Genomic DNA, 16,162 nt, shown 5'->3' on the forward strand with positions numbered 1-16,162 from the left:
TTTCTATTTCAGTAGACTGTCTGGTGATTCACACATTTATCCATCTGTCTGATAATCCCATTTAGCTTTGCCACCTTATGTAGTTAGCACACACATGTCTTTAAGTGCAACAAGGGGGTGAACAAGATTAAAAGTAAAGGGGAGACCATGTGATGGGGGGGGAGTTATTTGGTTATCTGCTTATAATTTAAAAATGCTGTTTTATAATGGGATAATGGGGGATCCCATTGTATATTGGAGTGTGTTAATGACTTTTCATTCTCTTCCCCGCAGTCCCACTTGTTTGTGCTGCAGTTAGTTCATCGGCCTTCAGTCCGTTCAGTTCTGCAGGGTTTGTTGAAGAAGAGGTTACTTCCAGCTGAACACTGTATTACGAAAAGTAAGTTATTAACACTTTGCCCTACTTACAGGCAAACTATACCAGACCAGCCTCCAGTTTATTGTACCCATCTTTTTATTGATGTATGGCTTGCATTTGCAGTAAAGAGAAATTTTAGCAGCGTAGCAGCTTCATCTGGGAATGCAGCTCTGAATGGGGAGGATGGTGTAGAGCAGACGGCCATCAAAGTTTCTTTGAAATGTCCAATCACGTTTAGGCGGATCCAGCTTCCTGCAAGGGGTCATGACTGCAAACACGTACAGGTAGGTATATCTGTTTTCCTTCACATCCATTGCCCCAGACTATAATTAAAGGGGGAATCTAGGGATATAGGGATTTAGCTGCTTTTTTCCAGATATAGCACAAGTCTTGTCATCGGTTTGGGTGCTGTATTGCAGCTTAGTATCAATTAAGTGAATGGAGCAGAGTTAGAATACTGCACACAACCTGAGGACAGGGGTGGTGCTGTGTTTTTAAGAAAGCAGCCATGTTTTTGTAACCCTAGAAAATCCCTTTAAGCCTTTGTCCTTTGTTTACAGTGCTTCGACCTAGAATCCTATCTTCAGCTGAATTGTGAGCGAGGAACGTGGCGGTGTCCTGTATGCAAGTAAGTATACTTTTATATTGCTCATAGAAAGTACATGGACTGCAGGTGCTAATTTATGTGCAAACGTTGAATATCTGGATAATTTTACATTGCATTAATGCTAAATATGAGGTTTTTGCACACACTTTGGTTACGTTTTGTAAACCTATCTGTCATGACATATCCAGGTCACATTAAAACGTTAAAGCAGTGCTCTCTTCTTCGCCTTCTAGGGGCCATAACACTTTTATTTTTTCACCTACAGTGCTGGTTAGGGGCTCATTTTTTGCACATTGATTTATAGCTTTTATTGGTGTAAATGGGAATTTCTGATCGCTTTTTATAAATTCTTTTCTGATTATATAATAAATTTAGAAAAATCTGCAATCCTGCCGTTTTCTTTTTTCCTTTTCTCGTTCATGCCATCGACTGTGTGAGAACAGCATTGTTATATTTTAATAGATTGGACAATTCCACGTGCTACGATATTAAATATGTTGTTTTTTAAAATGGGAAATGGGGTGATTTCAGGTTTTATTGGGGAAGGGGCTTTGTAATATTTTTTAACGCTTTTTTTTTTTTTTTTTTTATACATACACTTTTTTAAGTCTCCCTGAGTGACTTATATATGCAATCATTAGATTGCTTATACTGATCAATGCTACTGCCTGAGGCAGACATCTTTCATCTGACAGGACGGAGGTAAGTATTTTTCTGCCGTCTGTCAGGGAAACTGGTCAGTCAGTGACAGGTACTGCTCCTGTCATTGACTCCACAGCATTTAAGGGGTTAATGATAGACAGCTGTGTGATCACGGCTGCCTGTCATTATGTATGGCTCCTGGGACATTGATGTTAGCAGGGCTTTATCACTGAAGAGGCCCTGCACACATTAAAACCCCTTCACGCCAGGACCGTGTATATACATTCCCACTGCACAGGGCATTGGCAGTAGGAATGTATATAGCCCTATGGCTGACTTGAAGGGGTTAAGAAAATAAAACTAGACAAAATTTGATGCCTTATATTTAGAGCAGTTAAAGCCTAACCTTTACAGACAGTATGACAGGACTATGTTTCATGTCTATTGGAAATCCTTACAACTATTTGAGATATGCTATTGGTTGTAAACACTACGTCTAATATTAAATTTCTTGTCTTTACAGTAAAACAGCTCTTTTAGAAGGCCTTGAAGTAGATCAGTACATGTGGGGTATCCTGAATGCAATACAGAAGTAAGTACAGACAGGAGTTGGATGAGACTAAAAAGTAGATAGTTATAATATCTTTCTATTCCTTTCCTTCTTTATGTAGCCTTCCTCTGCATCAATACGTTAGGGTTATACTGTAGGTTGAACTTGATGTCTTTTTTTCAACCTTATTAACTATGTTAGTATGTATAACCGGTTAGTACAAAATATACAAACCAGATTGTATTGTAATGGTATGTAAATTTTCCTGGCAGTTTATATAACCTATTGCTCATTGTATGAAACATCTCAAGCTGGGAGAACCAATTCATAGGGTTAGAGACAGGAAGCCCAGTAAAATGTTTGTTTGGTTCTATGATCGCTGAGCCTTTACATGTATATGTTTGTTTGTGTGTGTTGGAACACATATATATATAATATGTATGTATGTGTGTGTGTGTGTGTGTATTAATAGATAAGGACATAAATAATGTATGTATCCAATTTATATAAGGACAGGCATTATGAGACAGTCCAATGCCATAGATGCTTACATAGTACAGATATCCTGAATTCTAGATAAGAACAGGTATTGTCATAATGAGACAGTGCAGTGACTGAGGTGCTTGCCTACTATAGATGATGATGTAGTAATGGCAACAGGTCACAGCAAATTCAGCGGCTCAACAGGATCTGCTCCAGAAATGTTCTCTATTGTGAATCCATCAGCATACAATAGCGACATTTCGGCAAATGCAACTACCTTTTTCTGCTTGAGTTACATTTGCCGAAACATTGTTATTGTATGCTGATGGATTCACAGTAAAGCACTTATTTGAGGCAGATCCTGTTGACCCGCTAAAACCACTGTAACCTGTTTCCCTGTATTGTGCTGTGTGTTGGCATATGCCCACTTAAAGTTACTGGCTCCTATGCTGGCTTTTTCCTTTGTTCACTATTGATGATGATGATGATGATGATGATGATGTATGTGCGTGGCAGATGACAGCACTTGATAGTCTTTAGGTCTCTGTTATAACTGTGTTATTTTCTTATTCTTCAGCTCTGAATTTGAAGAAGTAACCATAGACCCCACTTGCAGTTGGAGGCCGGTACCTATTAAGTCAGAGATACACATCAAGGATGATCCGGATGGGATGCCGTCAAAGAGGTTTAAGACTATGAGTCCCAGTCAGATGATCATGCCCAATGTCATGGAAATGATTGCTGCATTAGGGCCTGGCCCTTCACCTTATCCATCGCTGCCACCTCCACCAGGTGGCGGTAATGCCAATGAATACGTTGGACAAGGTACTTCACAGACTTTATTTATTTTATGCATATCATCCAAACAAACCTATTTTACAGGTCAGCCACATAGATTGTGTATTATTGTACATTGATGGACCTTAACATTAAACCACTAGCAGGTAAAGCAAATAGCATTGAATGTTTTCTTATAACCGAATTTGACAAGGGGCAGCAGGTGAACTCTCAGTTTTTGAGGTTAATGTGTTGGGTGAAGGAAAACTGTTAAAATCTAAAAATCTGAGCAATATTGACAAATTGTGATGACTAGAAGAATGGGCCATGGCCATTTACAAACCGACAAGTCTTTTTAGATCTTCATGGTATGCAGTTGTTGGTACCTACAAAAAGTAGACTAAATAAATATAACAGAAGAACCCAGCAACGCTGTGAATCACAAGGCTCAGTAATGCACGTGGTGTGAAGGTGCTGCTGGGTGTGATGGAAAAGTGTCAGAGCATTGCTGCTTGCTGTGTATGGTACTACACTGTAGAACATTTAGTGTACAAACAGTAAAAAATGCCTACAATGGGCATGTGAGTATTAGGACTGGACCATGGAGCAATAAAAGAAGGTGACCTTACATTATGTGGATACTGGGTGCATGTGTATCACTTACCTGGTGAAGAGGTGGCCCAAGAAAAAGTCAAGGTGGCAGAGTGGTGATCAGGGTAATCCTCTACTGGGAAATCTTGGATCCAGGCAATTTTGTGATTTTTACCATCTACCTAAATATTGCTAAAAACCAAGTCAATCCCCTAATGGCAGTGATATTCCCCAAACTCAGTGACCACATTCAGTAGGATAATGCACCCTGCCACACTGCAAAAACTCTTTATGGGTGGTTTGAGGAACATTACAAAGTTTCCCAAGTGTTTATTCCCCAGATTACAGCGTGAAATATATAGGATATGTACGAAAAACAGAATCTGATTTATGGAGGACACGCCATGCATTTTACAGGACATAAATGATCTGCTGCTAATGTCTGGGTGCCAGATAACACAGGACACCTTGTGGTTTTGTGGAGTCCATGCCTTCACCAATCAGAACTCTTTTGATGACATAAGGGGGCATGTTATACAGGTGGTTTTAATGTTATGGCTGATCATTGCACATTCTAGAGCTTTCATGAAAAGTATGATTAATTTTCATAATTCAAATGTAAACATAATTTATATATGTCAATTCCATGACTGTTATAGCCCCTTTATAATGTCTTTAAAGAAGTTCTGAGCCTAAAGGAGTTATCTCAGAAGTTGTACCTTATGACTGGGGCTGAAGTGAAGTACCAGGAGTGAGGGGTTAGAAAAACACAGCAGCTCTCCTCCACAAACAGCACCACTCATGTTCTCAGATCGTGTGTGGTATTGCAGCTCTATTACATTGATGTGAATTGAGCGGAATTGTAATACCATATACAACCTGAGGACAGGTGTGGCTCTGTATCTGGAAGAAAATAATTATGATTTTCTATCCCTTGAGAGACCCAGACCTGATGGGTTGTTGGTATCCCTTTATTGACCGTGAACAACAAGACTTTAAGGCCAGGAAGTGTTGTTATAGGGATGCAAGCAAAGTAGAAACTCTTATATGTGACAGAGTTAGTTTACAGGAAATAGTATATGTAAAACACATAAAGCATTACTGAAATTCATGCAAACTTTTGAGATGATGTTCACGCATCAAAAGTTAGTTTTTCAGTCCTAAAACCTGCTGTAATCTTCGGGTTCCATGATGTCATTATTATATTGCTGTTAGAGTTGCTGGGTGCTGGTTTCATAAATCTCTGACTGGTGTATATAATCTGTAGCTAAATCAATAACTATTTCCTTCTTTCTTTGTAGGAAATAATTATCAAGGTCATGGCAACTTTGACTTTCCCCATGGAGCACCGGGCGGGACGTCTATGAACGATTTCATGCATGGGCCCCAGCTGTCTCATCCCCCTGACATGCCTGGTGGGATGTCTTCTCTGGACAAACCTCTAAGCCACTCCATGCAGGACTCTGTAAGTGGTGGTGACACGATATATCAAATACTTGTCAGATTCAGTCACTAGTTTAGATCCTTATTTTGAAATCCATTTTCTTCATTAAACCGACACTGACTATTTCTAATTTATTGCCCTGCAGATCCCTCATGTAGGAAATTCTGAGCAGCCTCATGGCTCCATGCCTCAGGTCTTACACCCGCCTCACCCAGGTAGCCAACCTGGGCAGCCTTTACACCATGGTGGACCAGCACCTCAACCTCGACACCCACCACAAGCTGCCAACCACCCACATGGGGACATGGCCTTTAACCCTTCCTCTGTGTTAGAAGGACAGCCTGGTGGACAAGGACCTCCAGATATGCCAGAGCCATCGCTGGATGTAAGTTCATATACCAACAGAATTTACAAATAATAGAAAAACAATCCTGTATTACATTCTTTTAAAGGTGAACATGCAGTACGATATACAAAAATATACCATTTATTTTACATGGAAATTCCTGACAGTGAACAGCAGTTGTGAACTGCCTGAAAAACTTATCCTGGCATATACCATGCCTTAGCCGCTGTGTGCCTGGTTACTTTATTAGTGACTACCTCTGTCTGTTTTCTGAACATACAGGTTTTCAGTACTCAGAAGTGTGGTTTACAGCACTTTTCAGTCACTGCTAGACTATATTGGGTTCATTAAAGTCACTGAGCGTACTGCATTGTTGGTTGTAACACCTTCGTGCCAATGTCACTACATGTCAGCAACATTAGTGGACATAATGGATAAAAAAAATTGTGCTTTGCATATTTTTATAGTGCTTCGTACTCAATGCTACTTTAAGGCTATGTGCATATTAAAAGGGCCCTCCATGTAAAATGCAAAATCTCCTGCCTATTTGCAGCTGCCAGAGATAAGTCGGGTGTATACAATTTGTATAAGTTCCCTTGATAATAATGGGAGGTGCACACATGGTGTAGCATCTAGAGGTACACCAGACAGGGTAAACTAAACAGAGTAGTTTTATAGAGCTATGAAGTTTACGCAACTCCCATAAATGTCAATGAGAGTTAAGCAAATTGAGTAAGACCGCCAACTTAGGTTCTCAACCATCTCTGGGGGCCACAAACAATCCAGATAGACTGGAAAACCATATTTTTCTTGCATGGAAACCCCCTTTAAGTATTTTAGGTCTTCCCTGGGCTGTTTATATTTTTACTCTTTAAAATCTATAGAACGCTATAGTAAAATGACTGTTTGTGCTCATTGGTGTAAAATGAAGCAATGGTCCATTAATGTGCCAAAGTAAGGTCGAAATTTAGCACATATTTTGGGCCATTAACGGCTCGCAGTATGTCCTATGTGGGGGAGTCATGGTTTCAATACAGCTTTTGCTGGGGGGAAAAAAAAGCTTAAAAACTTAAAATTTGTTGACCCTAAAGACAGCAGTTTAATAGGCTAAAAAGGCTTCTTACTATAGCAGTAAGCTTTTTCCTATTGAGTATTTATATTGAGCACACAGGCTTATTAGTAATCTAATGAGCTTTTCCTTTCTATATCCTTTCTGCAGCTGCTTCCAGAGCTTACTAATCCAGATGAGCTTCTTTCCTACCTGGATCCTCCAGATCTACCAAACAACAGCAACGATGACCTTCTCTCACTGTTTGAGAACAACTAAACTGCAGCGGTTTCTCCATTCCCCAGTCCATAATACAGCCAGTCAGGACACACAAAGGCAGGCACAGTTCTGGAAACTCCAACCCTTATCCTTTATGTCCGCCTTCCGGTGGTCTTGCAGCTGCATTTGCCTCAGACTGATGCGCTTTAAGTGACGCTGCTACAGGGCAACATGCAGCTTGGGGCTGCCTATAGATCTCTCACGTGGTGCTTCCTGGTTTTCCCAAGCTGAGGTTGATAAATGGGAAACTTTGAAGACAAAGTCCTCACTAGGCAGGTTTAGAGGTGGTGGAGATTGAACACAGGACGTATGACACCTCCTGATGCCTAGCGCTACCCCCCGCCCCCTTTCCCACACCACCACCAGTCTCACACCAGCTGGAGAAGAACTTAACCATGATATCGGGAGAAAGATGGAACAAACACACACCCACACGCAAAGCACAAGGTTCCTACATGGTGAGCATTGAAGGGTAGACATCTTGCTCACACCACTCACAAGTGCTGACACAGAGGACAGCCTCTTCGAGGGTCTCCTGCATCTGTGGTTCGTTGTCAGAATACATTTCCTCCAGGTTTTTATTGCAGCGTTTTTAAAGAAAATTCCCAGGCCCCTGGTCAGCTGTTTCCTAAATGCACAGACTAAACCCCAACAGCATGGAAGCTAAGGGACAATACGGCCTGATATTTAATCCAGGAACTGGGCTGTTCATCTTGACTTTATCTCCTTTTGTTTGATTTTGTTTTTGTTTTTTGTTTTAAGCTGCAACAAGGGGCATTGATGTTGGTTTATTAAAGCAGCTTAATGGTTCTGTTGTTTTTTTTGTTTTTTTTTAACCATTTTGCTTAACCCAAGAAGACTGTTACACAATAACTGGCCTTTTTTATCTGCCTGGTGATTATTTTCATTTTAATATAAATCCACATAAAATACAATGTGTGTTATTTGTGCAATCTTCTTTCCCAGACACCTCGTGGTCAAGGTACCTTCTAGAGGTGTGGGGGTTGGGGGTCTAAATGCATGAGTCTGACCCAGTTTCTGTGCTTCTGGTGTGTTAATGCTGCTTGCTTCTGTAAAACTGTTGTTATATTTGTACAGAAGTGCATGTGTGCCAATCAATGTTACTTACTTTGTCTTTGTTCACTTTTTTTTTTCACTGCTTTCCTCCTTTGCTGGCCTGCTGTATAAATAAAAGGGTATTCAGCCTGTCGCAGATCACTTTAGCATAAAGAAGGCTTCAAGGAAGACTTTTCTTCTCGCCTCTTTACAAGCGATTCCCTCCTCGCTCCTTTTCAGTGTACCAGCTTTGCCATCTTATGTCCTCTTTTTAATATTCTTTTTTTTTGGCCTGTGTGTTATGCTTGTACAGATGTGACTGACACACCAAACAATCCTATTTTGTCGAATGTTTGTTTTCCTTTTTTTTTTTTTTTTTCTACCACCAAAGTTGTATTTTGTAAATTTTTTTTATTTAACTAAAAAAAAACGAGAAAAAAAAAAAAAAAGTGGGAGGGCAAAGTGATAATTTTCCCTTTTTGGTTTCCCTTCTAGCAGTTTGAAATTCCTGACATTATTTTATTATTTTTGTGTCCTCATTGTGTAGAAATTTAGGCTTTTATAAATGCATCTCCACTTTTTATTTGTGTTTTTTATTTTAAATTTTTTTTAATTTTTTTTTCATTTTCTAAATTCCGGTGTCTTAGTAAAGTAAGATGGCAGCACACAATGCTGTTCATATGCAATTAAAATATTGTAAATATGTTCAAAATTTTTAGAAATATGTGTTGCTTAGTGACATAATTTGTTCTCATGCAGTTTTTTTTTTTTCTTTTATAATGCTAAGTCCTTGTGACACATCCCCCCCCCCCCCCACTCCTCCACCCTTTTCACCTTGGTTTTGCAGCTGTACCTGCAGTGATATTTCTCCCCTAGACGCGTCTCCAGCTGCTGTGGAAGTGAAGGGGTTACGCTAAGTTATAAGGCTCTTTTATTTATAAAAATGTAAAATTTGCTTGTACGCAAAAAGGACACAAAACGTAATCAAGTACCTGTTGCAACCAGATTGGTAGGGATAGGACATTGGCTTTACATTTCATCTCCTTTACGCCTCACGATTGGACCAACAATTACTCAAAAATTCTAAAACCATACATAGTTTTCTTTCATTTTCTAATTTAGTATTGCCTTTAAGGTTAAAGTATATTATATATAAGGCCACTGTGAAATAGAAAATAAAAAGGAATGCCTACCATGAAACACCTTTACATTGGCGTGTCATGTGCAGCAGTACAAGCAGAAATTATATGATTGATGCGTTTTTTTTGTTTTATTTTTTGTTTTTGTTTTTCAACTGGAAATAAGTTAACCCATTCACTTTAAGGAGGGGAAAAGGGATGATGGCATTGCCAGCTTATGCTTAGCCCTTTGGGGTCAAGGCAGGGTTAAAGGACTTCACACTCTCTATGTAAATAATGTATATGAGCAGTAGAGACATAAAACACAGACACATTCATTTTCCTGGGAATGTGCATTTGTTTGTTTTTTATTTTGCAAAAAAAGTGGTTAGAAAAATGTTTAAAAAAAAAAAATGTGTGTTTCCATATGGTGTGGAAATAATCCTATATTTGGGGGGGAGGGTGGGCAACATTAATGGGCTGGGTGCATTTTGTGTGAAATCACAACATTGTTTCCACTCCTGTAAAATACTTTGACCCTTTGTGAAAAACAAATGACTTTTTTTTTTTTTATGTTATGTACATCTAATATTTTAGCCGACACGCATTAGTCCTGTGTATTTTAAGGTGCTACATGAGGTAAAACACACACACACAGTGAAAAAAAATAGTGGATTATAGGGAAATTAATTTAAAAAAAAAAAATTAAAAAAAGATTGTAACCAAATTCTCTTTGTATAAGTTTTGATATTATGATCAGACGGGGAAATTAAAAATAATGAAATGGTACAATCTATAATAAAACATGCAAAAAGGGCCACTGTATTTTGTCTGTACATTGTATGTACAATTTAATCATTCATATTTGTATCCCCTTCGGTGCCAGAGTGAAGAAGTATCTCTTCCTCCCTCCAGCATTGAAGGCCGAAAATGTTCAAAAATAACGTAATTGTGCTTTTTAGTCTTGCAAAACTGTATGTAGTTAGTTGTGTCCACCTTATATTTATCAAATAAATATGTACTCAGATGAAACCTGTACACTGTGTTAAGTTTTCATTTTATATTTAAAGAGTGCTGCCTATGCGTTTTATATTTTGTTGACAATATAACTGTAGAGCATCATTTCCCATTTATGTTGTTTTTTTTTCTTTTCTCATTTTTTTTTTCTTTTAATAAAACTGAAAATTTAAAATCTGTTTGAAATTTCCATCACTGAAGATTTTCTTAAGATGTGTGTTTAAACTGTTGAAAGGGCATGTGTCATCAGAAAAAGGCCTATTGTTTACATGCCGTTTTTATAGTAAACCTATTTTGTATTTCTATTTTGCTTTTCTTTTCAGGGTATCTTAAAAGTGTTGTCTAGCATGTGATTGGGCAACAGAAAGAAATGTGATTAGCGTCTGCTAACGGGCCTCCTTGCTTGTCAATCACCCCGCAGAGCATGCTTACAGGACAGAGAGCCATGACTGGTCACAACCAAGAATGACTCGTTCCCATGGGATTAAAAAGTATTTTTTACAAATAGCGATGTGCAGCTGATGCAATAGAGATGCACTAAGTAAAAGCGATGCGCAGCAGATAATTGTGTAAAAAAAATAAATAAGAAATAGAGATGAGCGAACCATGATCGATTGTTCGGCGTTTGATTAGCGGTGGCTGCTGAACTTGGATAAAGCCCTAAGGCTATGTGGAAAACATGGATACAGCCAATGACTATATCCATGTTTTCCACATAGCCTTAGGGCTTTATCCAACTTCAGCAGCCACCGCTAATCAAATGCCGAAAGTTCGGGTTCGGATGAACTCAAGCATGCTGGAGGGTCGCTCATCTCTAATAATAAACTTATACATACCTCTCCATGCTGCCTGATGTCCTGCTAGCTTTAGCCCATTCTGCAGTGCCTGAAGTGACAGGCTGCTCAGCCAATCACTGGCCACGGGGCTGTCCTGTGATTGGCTGAGCAGCCTGTCACTTCAGACACTGTGGGGAGAGGTATGTATAAGTTTAATATTTTACAAGGGCTACACATACATCGCTAATGATGTCCGTGCAGCCCTTGCTGCACAATTATCAGGTCGTATGTGGGCTCAGTAAGCAAGCGCCCATCTAGCAGATCGACACTCGCTTACATCAAGTCATCGGGCTGTGTAATACGGCTCTATGTCTATATCTCTCAAACGGTAAAGTTATAGAAGGGCTTGTAAATTTGAAACTAAATAAATTTTACATAATCATTGTAGACCTAGTTTTCTCAATGACACAACCCCTTTATGTTTGTTCTAGCATTTCTAAAGACACTGCTGTCTTCCATGTTGTTGTTTGGTGGTTTTTCAGTAGAGCTACTCATTACACATTTATTTTTCTGTACAGATCTACATGTGCAGGTTATACTTCATGTTATTGGTGGTATGTGCGGCCAGAGCTCATAGGCTTTTTCTGGCTCATACTTGTAAGCCTGGGAGGCAGCTTTAAAACTCATGAAACAAGTGTGATATGTGATCGCCAGGCACTAATATCAGGAATCTGCAGGCCGGGCCTCTTAAGTTACAGGCTACTACAATAAAATGTATAATTAGGAAGTAACAGTAGTACTATTAGCTATTTTAAGCAAGTATCCTGTTTCATCCATTACATATACAAATACTTTGAATGTAAAATGTATTGTAACTATAAATCATAGGGCCAAAGCTTAGTTGGTCACATAACTAAAATGAGCTTAACTTCAGTAGCAGAAATGGGGGCCACACTGTCTCCACATAAGTGTGAGTATTTTACAGTATTGCCAACCTAGCAGTCCCACAAAGCAGAATGATACCACATATAATTAGTAGTGATAACTGTTAATATAAGTACATATAATGATGCTGCTAAAGTTAGTGATTCCTTTACTAGGTATAAAAGGGCTTGTTAACAAAAAAAATTCTTTCAAATCAACTGGTGCCAGAGATTTGTAATTGACTTCTATTAAAAAAAAAAATCTCAAGTCTTCCAGCACTTATCAGCTGCTGTATATCCTGCATTAAGTGGTGTTCTTTCCAGTTAGGAGGGCAAGAGAAGTTTTCTATGGGGATTTGCTACTGCTCTGGACAGTTCCTGACATGGACAGAGGTGGCAGCAGAGAGCACTGTGTCATACTTGAGAGAATACATCACTTTCTGCACGACATGCAGCAGCTGATAAGTACTTGAGATTTTTAAATAGAAGTAAATTACAAATCTCTGGCACCAGTTGATTCAAAAGAAAAAAAATATTTTGGAGAACAACCCCTTTAATTTAGTGTGGTTAATATACCATAAAACTTCTATGTCTGAAGCCCCTATTACACAGGGTGATGTGGAGAGCAAGTGAGCGCCGACCTGTTAGTTCAGTGCTCGCTTGCTCCTTGTTCCCCCACCTGCTGTTGGCGCTATTACAAGTGCTGTCAACTAGGAGGAGTGGGGAAGAGTGGGGGGGCATGGGGAGCTGCCTGGGCGATTGGCAGATCATTCAGGCAGCCCATAGGAGACAGCAGCGGTCTGCTGCTGCCGCTCCTATTACACGATGTGGAGGCAGCAGATCGTTGCCAGGCTGATTGTTGGTGTTTCAGCCTATTAAAAGACAACTATCAGCCGACATTGTGCATGTTGGCTGATCGTTGTCTTCTATTACATGAAGCGATTATCGGCCGTAACGGCCAAATACAACCAATAATCGCTTCAGGTAATAGGGCCTTAATTCCTGACATAATACAGGTGGATCATGATGATACAAACTGTAAGAAGAGTGTCCGTTCCATGCCTTTGTCCACTTGACACCACTTCATTCATGTTTCTGTTCTCTGTGATCTCAGCGTAAACATGGGCACAGCAAGCCTTGTCCTGACAAACCATAGAAAAATGAAAGTAGAACTAAGCAGGATTGCAATATTACAAGAGGACAAACAAAGTACACGTAGGGCTGGGAGACAGACATGGGGATTAGCAAGAGTCAAGGCTAAGCAGTAGCTGTAAATGCAGACAGAGAAGCAAACACGTGAGCCAAGTAGCAGTAGTGATAAACCTTACTAATATAGTGCCAGCACTTTACAACTGGGAAGAGAGTGAATAAGTAAAACCACACATAATCAGAGCAAGCAAACAAACAGTAAGATGAAGGGAGAGAGATTACTGTCCAGAAGAGCTAACAATTTAAAAAGCTGAAAGTTACATAGTCTATTTCATCCAGGGGACTGATGACTTGTTTTGCCAGGGGGAATATCAGTAAAGCCACAAAAACCAGTAATAGCCCTATTCCACGGAACGATTATCGTTCATAAACTCGCTCCACGACCGCTCGTTAACGATCACTAAACAATTTTTTTTAGCGAACGATAACACATAACGTGAACGATATATTCGGTGTAACGATTATTTTGCGGTCGTTTAAAACGTTCGCCTGGGGGGGGGTGATCATGACCATACCACACACCTACTTTTTTTAAACCTTTTTACGAACGACTGAAAGATTTCTAATTTTACGAGCCGATTAGCGAATTATCTTTCAAAGACTAACGACTTTTTTTCGACATGCTGAAAAACTATTTTGAACGACAGTATAACGATTTTGCCTCTGTCGTTCGCTCGTTTACACCAATTCCACAAAGCGATTATCGTTAACGAGCGGTCGTTGGAGCGAGTTTATGAACGATAATCGTTCCGTGGAATAGGGCTATTAGGCAGGTAGTATCAGATGCAAGATAAGTATATATGTTTACTATTTACTATACATTTTTGTCGGCCACAGACCGCGCACTTCCTATTACACTGAGCGATGCGCAGTCCGTGAACGATAATTTTTCAACATGTTAAAAGACAACGATCAGCCGATGATCGTATCCTTAGCTGATCCTTGTCTCTATTACATGGGGCAATATTTGCCTGATTGGGCAGATAATCACCAGTGTAATGGGGTCTTAAAGGCCGTAGAACCACAGTATGATATTGAGGGGAATCATGCGCCGACCTGTCAGGTGAGCACTCGCTTCCCCCTCATTCTCCGCTCGCTGTCTGTACTAATACATGCAGAGGAGGAGCAGGGAGGGGCTGTTAGATCGTTCGGGTTTCCCACTGAAGTCAGCGGTCGCTCCTATTACAAGAAGCAAAGAGCAGCAGACCATCGCTGTCACACTCGGGCCATTTCAAGATGTTAAAAAAAAACATGATCGGCTGACAATGTCCTAATACACCAAACGAGTTTTGGCTGGTAATTAGCCAAGTATGGCTGATAATCAATTGGTGTGATAGGGCCGTAAAGCAACCCTGTACTGGCACCTTGCCACCCGGTAACCACTGGCACTGTGTTGTAGAAGTACTCACTGTTCCCTATTCGGGGGTCGGCCTGTCTACCAGTGCCTACTTTTATCAATGCGGTGGGTCGGCAGTCAAACTGGCATGGCCTAAAGCATCAGTGCCTCTCTTCCCGTCTCCTTCCAGGACAGAGGTAGGCTGCAGATCTGGAACTCGTTCCATACAGTATATAAGAGGGGTGACAGACAGGGAGTGCAGTGTCACTGGTAACAACCAGCCAGGTGCAGAAAGCCGCATGGGTCATAGGCTCTGTGTTTCCTAATATTGGGTCACACTCGATATACTGGGATTCTATATATAGTTTCTATATATAACTAGGTATGTGGTTATGACATAAGAGTACTAGTGTGAGCTTTATGTGTAATAAGGAAATATATTAATAAGACATGTGTAGAACAAAACATGTAAGGTGAGGGTGGGACTACTGATTTGGAGACCTAGATGATTCCAGACTATCTCTCCTGCTCTTACGTGAACTCACAATTCCTGTTTATGGTGAGTGATCTAGATCATTTAGGTCACATGATACATGACTACAACGCAAAACATGCACTAAATAGAATGACTCCAACACCAGACGAGTTATTCCAGATGTGCCAGGGTGTTTACATGGGTTGTGTTGTCACCCAACTTTGACTATGTCACAGTTTACTATTATTTCAAGTATTTAACCCTTTATCTGTTATATTTGTATAATCATAGTTTGGTAACGTACGCTTGTACACTGATTTACATGATTGTACCTAGGTCCTAGTCTCACATCAGCCACCCTGTCTGTAATTGCAGACCCAACAGGATCTGGATGTGTATCCGTCCCCGTCTGCATTTGCACTGACCTTAATATGGCCCCTATTAAGGCTGGCCGCTATTTTTTGCAGATGTAAAGGGGTCTTTGAAATTAATGGGTACTATACTGTCCACAATTTTACACATTTTTTTTATATTTTATGGAAAAAGAAAAAAAAGTTGTAATTGGAAAATGTATTATTTTATTTACATTTTATTATTACCAATTATTAGTTCCACAAGCAGGCCTTGACAAGTGATCTCCTGCTCACTGATATAACAGGCTGAACAATGCTAACAGGCAATCTACCTGACCGTACCTCCAGCATGGCTGGGTAGACAGATACGCATGGCAGACCTGGAGGCCTTGATTATGGCCTCACGGTCATAGAAACTATCTGTACCAGGTGAAAGGAGGAACTACCACCATCTGCCGCATTCCCCCTGAGATGACATCACTTGCAGCCTCAGGTGGCCAAGCGAGCCTCCCGGGTGCTACAAATAGTGCCCCAACCATCAGGTTCAGGCTCAGCGCTCCTGATGAACATTCACAGTTAAATGCGGGGTCGTGATTGACAGGGTCAGAAGCTATTGCCACTGGAAACTGATTGTCAATGGTAAGTGCTTCTTTAAGTCCAGACAGTCATTGGCTGACAATGATTGCTGACAATAGTAATATGTATAGCAGGGGTGTCAAACTCCTGGCCCTCCAGCTGTAGCTTTTGGCTGTTCAGGCATGAGGGGAATTGTTG

At 40.1% G+C, this 16,162-nt stretch overlaps 1 protein-coding gene across 12 annotated transcripts in view; it reads left to right on the forward strand.

The window, feature by feature from the left end:
- ZMIZ1 (zinc finger MIZ-type containing 1) overlaps positions 1-10,335 on the forward strand; it is a 243,890-nt gene extending 233,555 nt beyond the window's left edge. For all 12 annotated transcript variants that reach the window (XM_069980884.1, XM_069980886.1, XM_069980883.1 and 9 more), the window contains 8 exons: positions 274-379; positions 482-642; positions 919-986; positions 2,131-2,199; positions 3,218-3,465; positions 5,310-5,473; positions 5,598-5,837; positions 7,018-10,335. In XM_069980884.1, the coding sequence (XP_069836985.1) occupies positions 274-379; positions 482-642; positions 919-986; positions 2,131-2,199; positions 3,218-3,465; positions 5,310-5,473; positions 5,598-5,837; positions 7,018-7,125 (1,164 nt within the window). In that variant the 3' untranslated portion in view covers positions 7,126-10,335. The remainder of the gene's footprint in view (positions 1-273; positions 380-481; positions 643-918; positions 987-2,130; positions 2,200-3,217; positions 3,466-5,309; positions 5,474-5,597; positions 5,838-7,017) is intronic.
- Positions 10,336-16,162: the final 5,827 nt, after the last annotated feature.

This window comes from Dendropsophus ebraccatus, chromosome 8 (assembly GCF_027789765.1).
Source record: "Dendropsophus ebraccatus isolate aDenEbr1 chromosome 8, aDenEbr1.pat, whole genome shotgun sequence".
Lineage (NCBI taxonomy): Eukaryota > Metazoa > Chordata > Amphibia > Anura > Hylidae > Dendropsophus > Dendropsophus ebraccatus.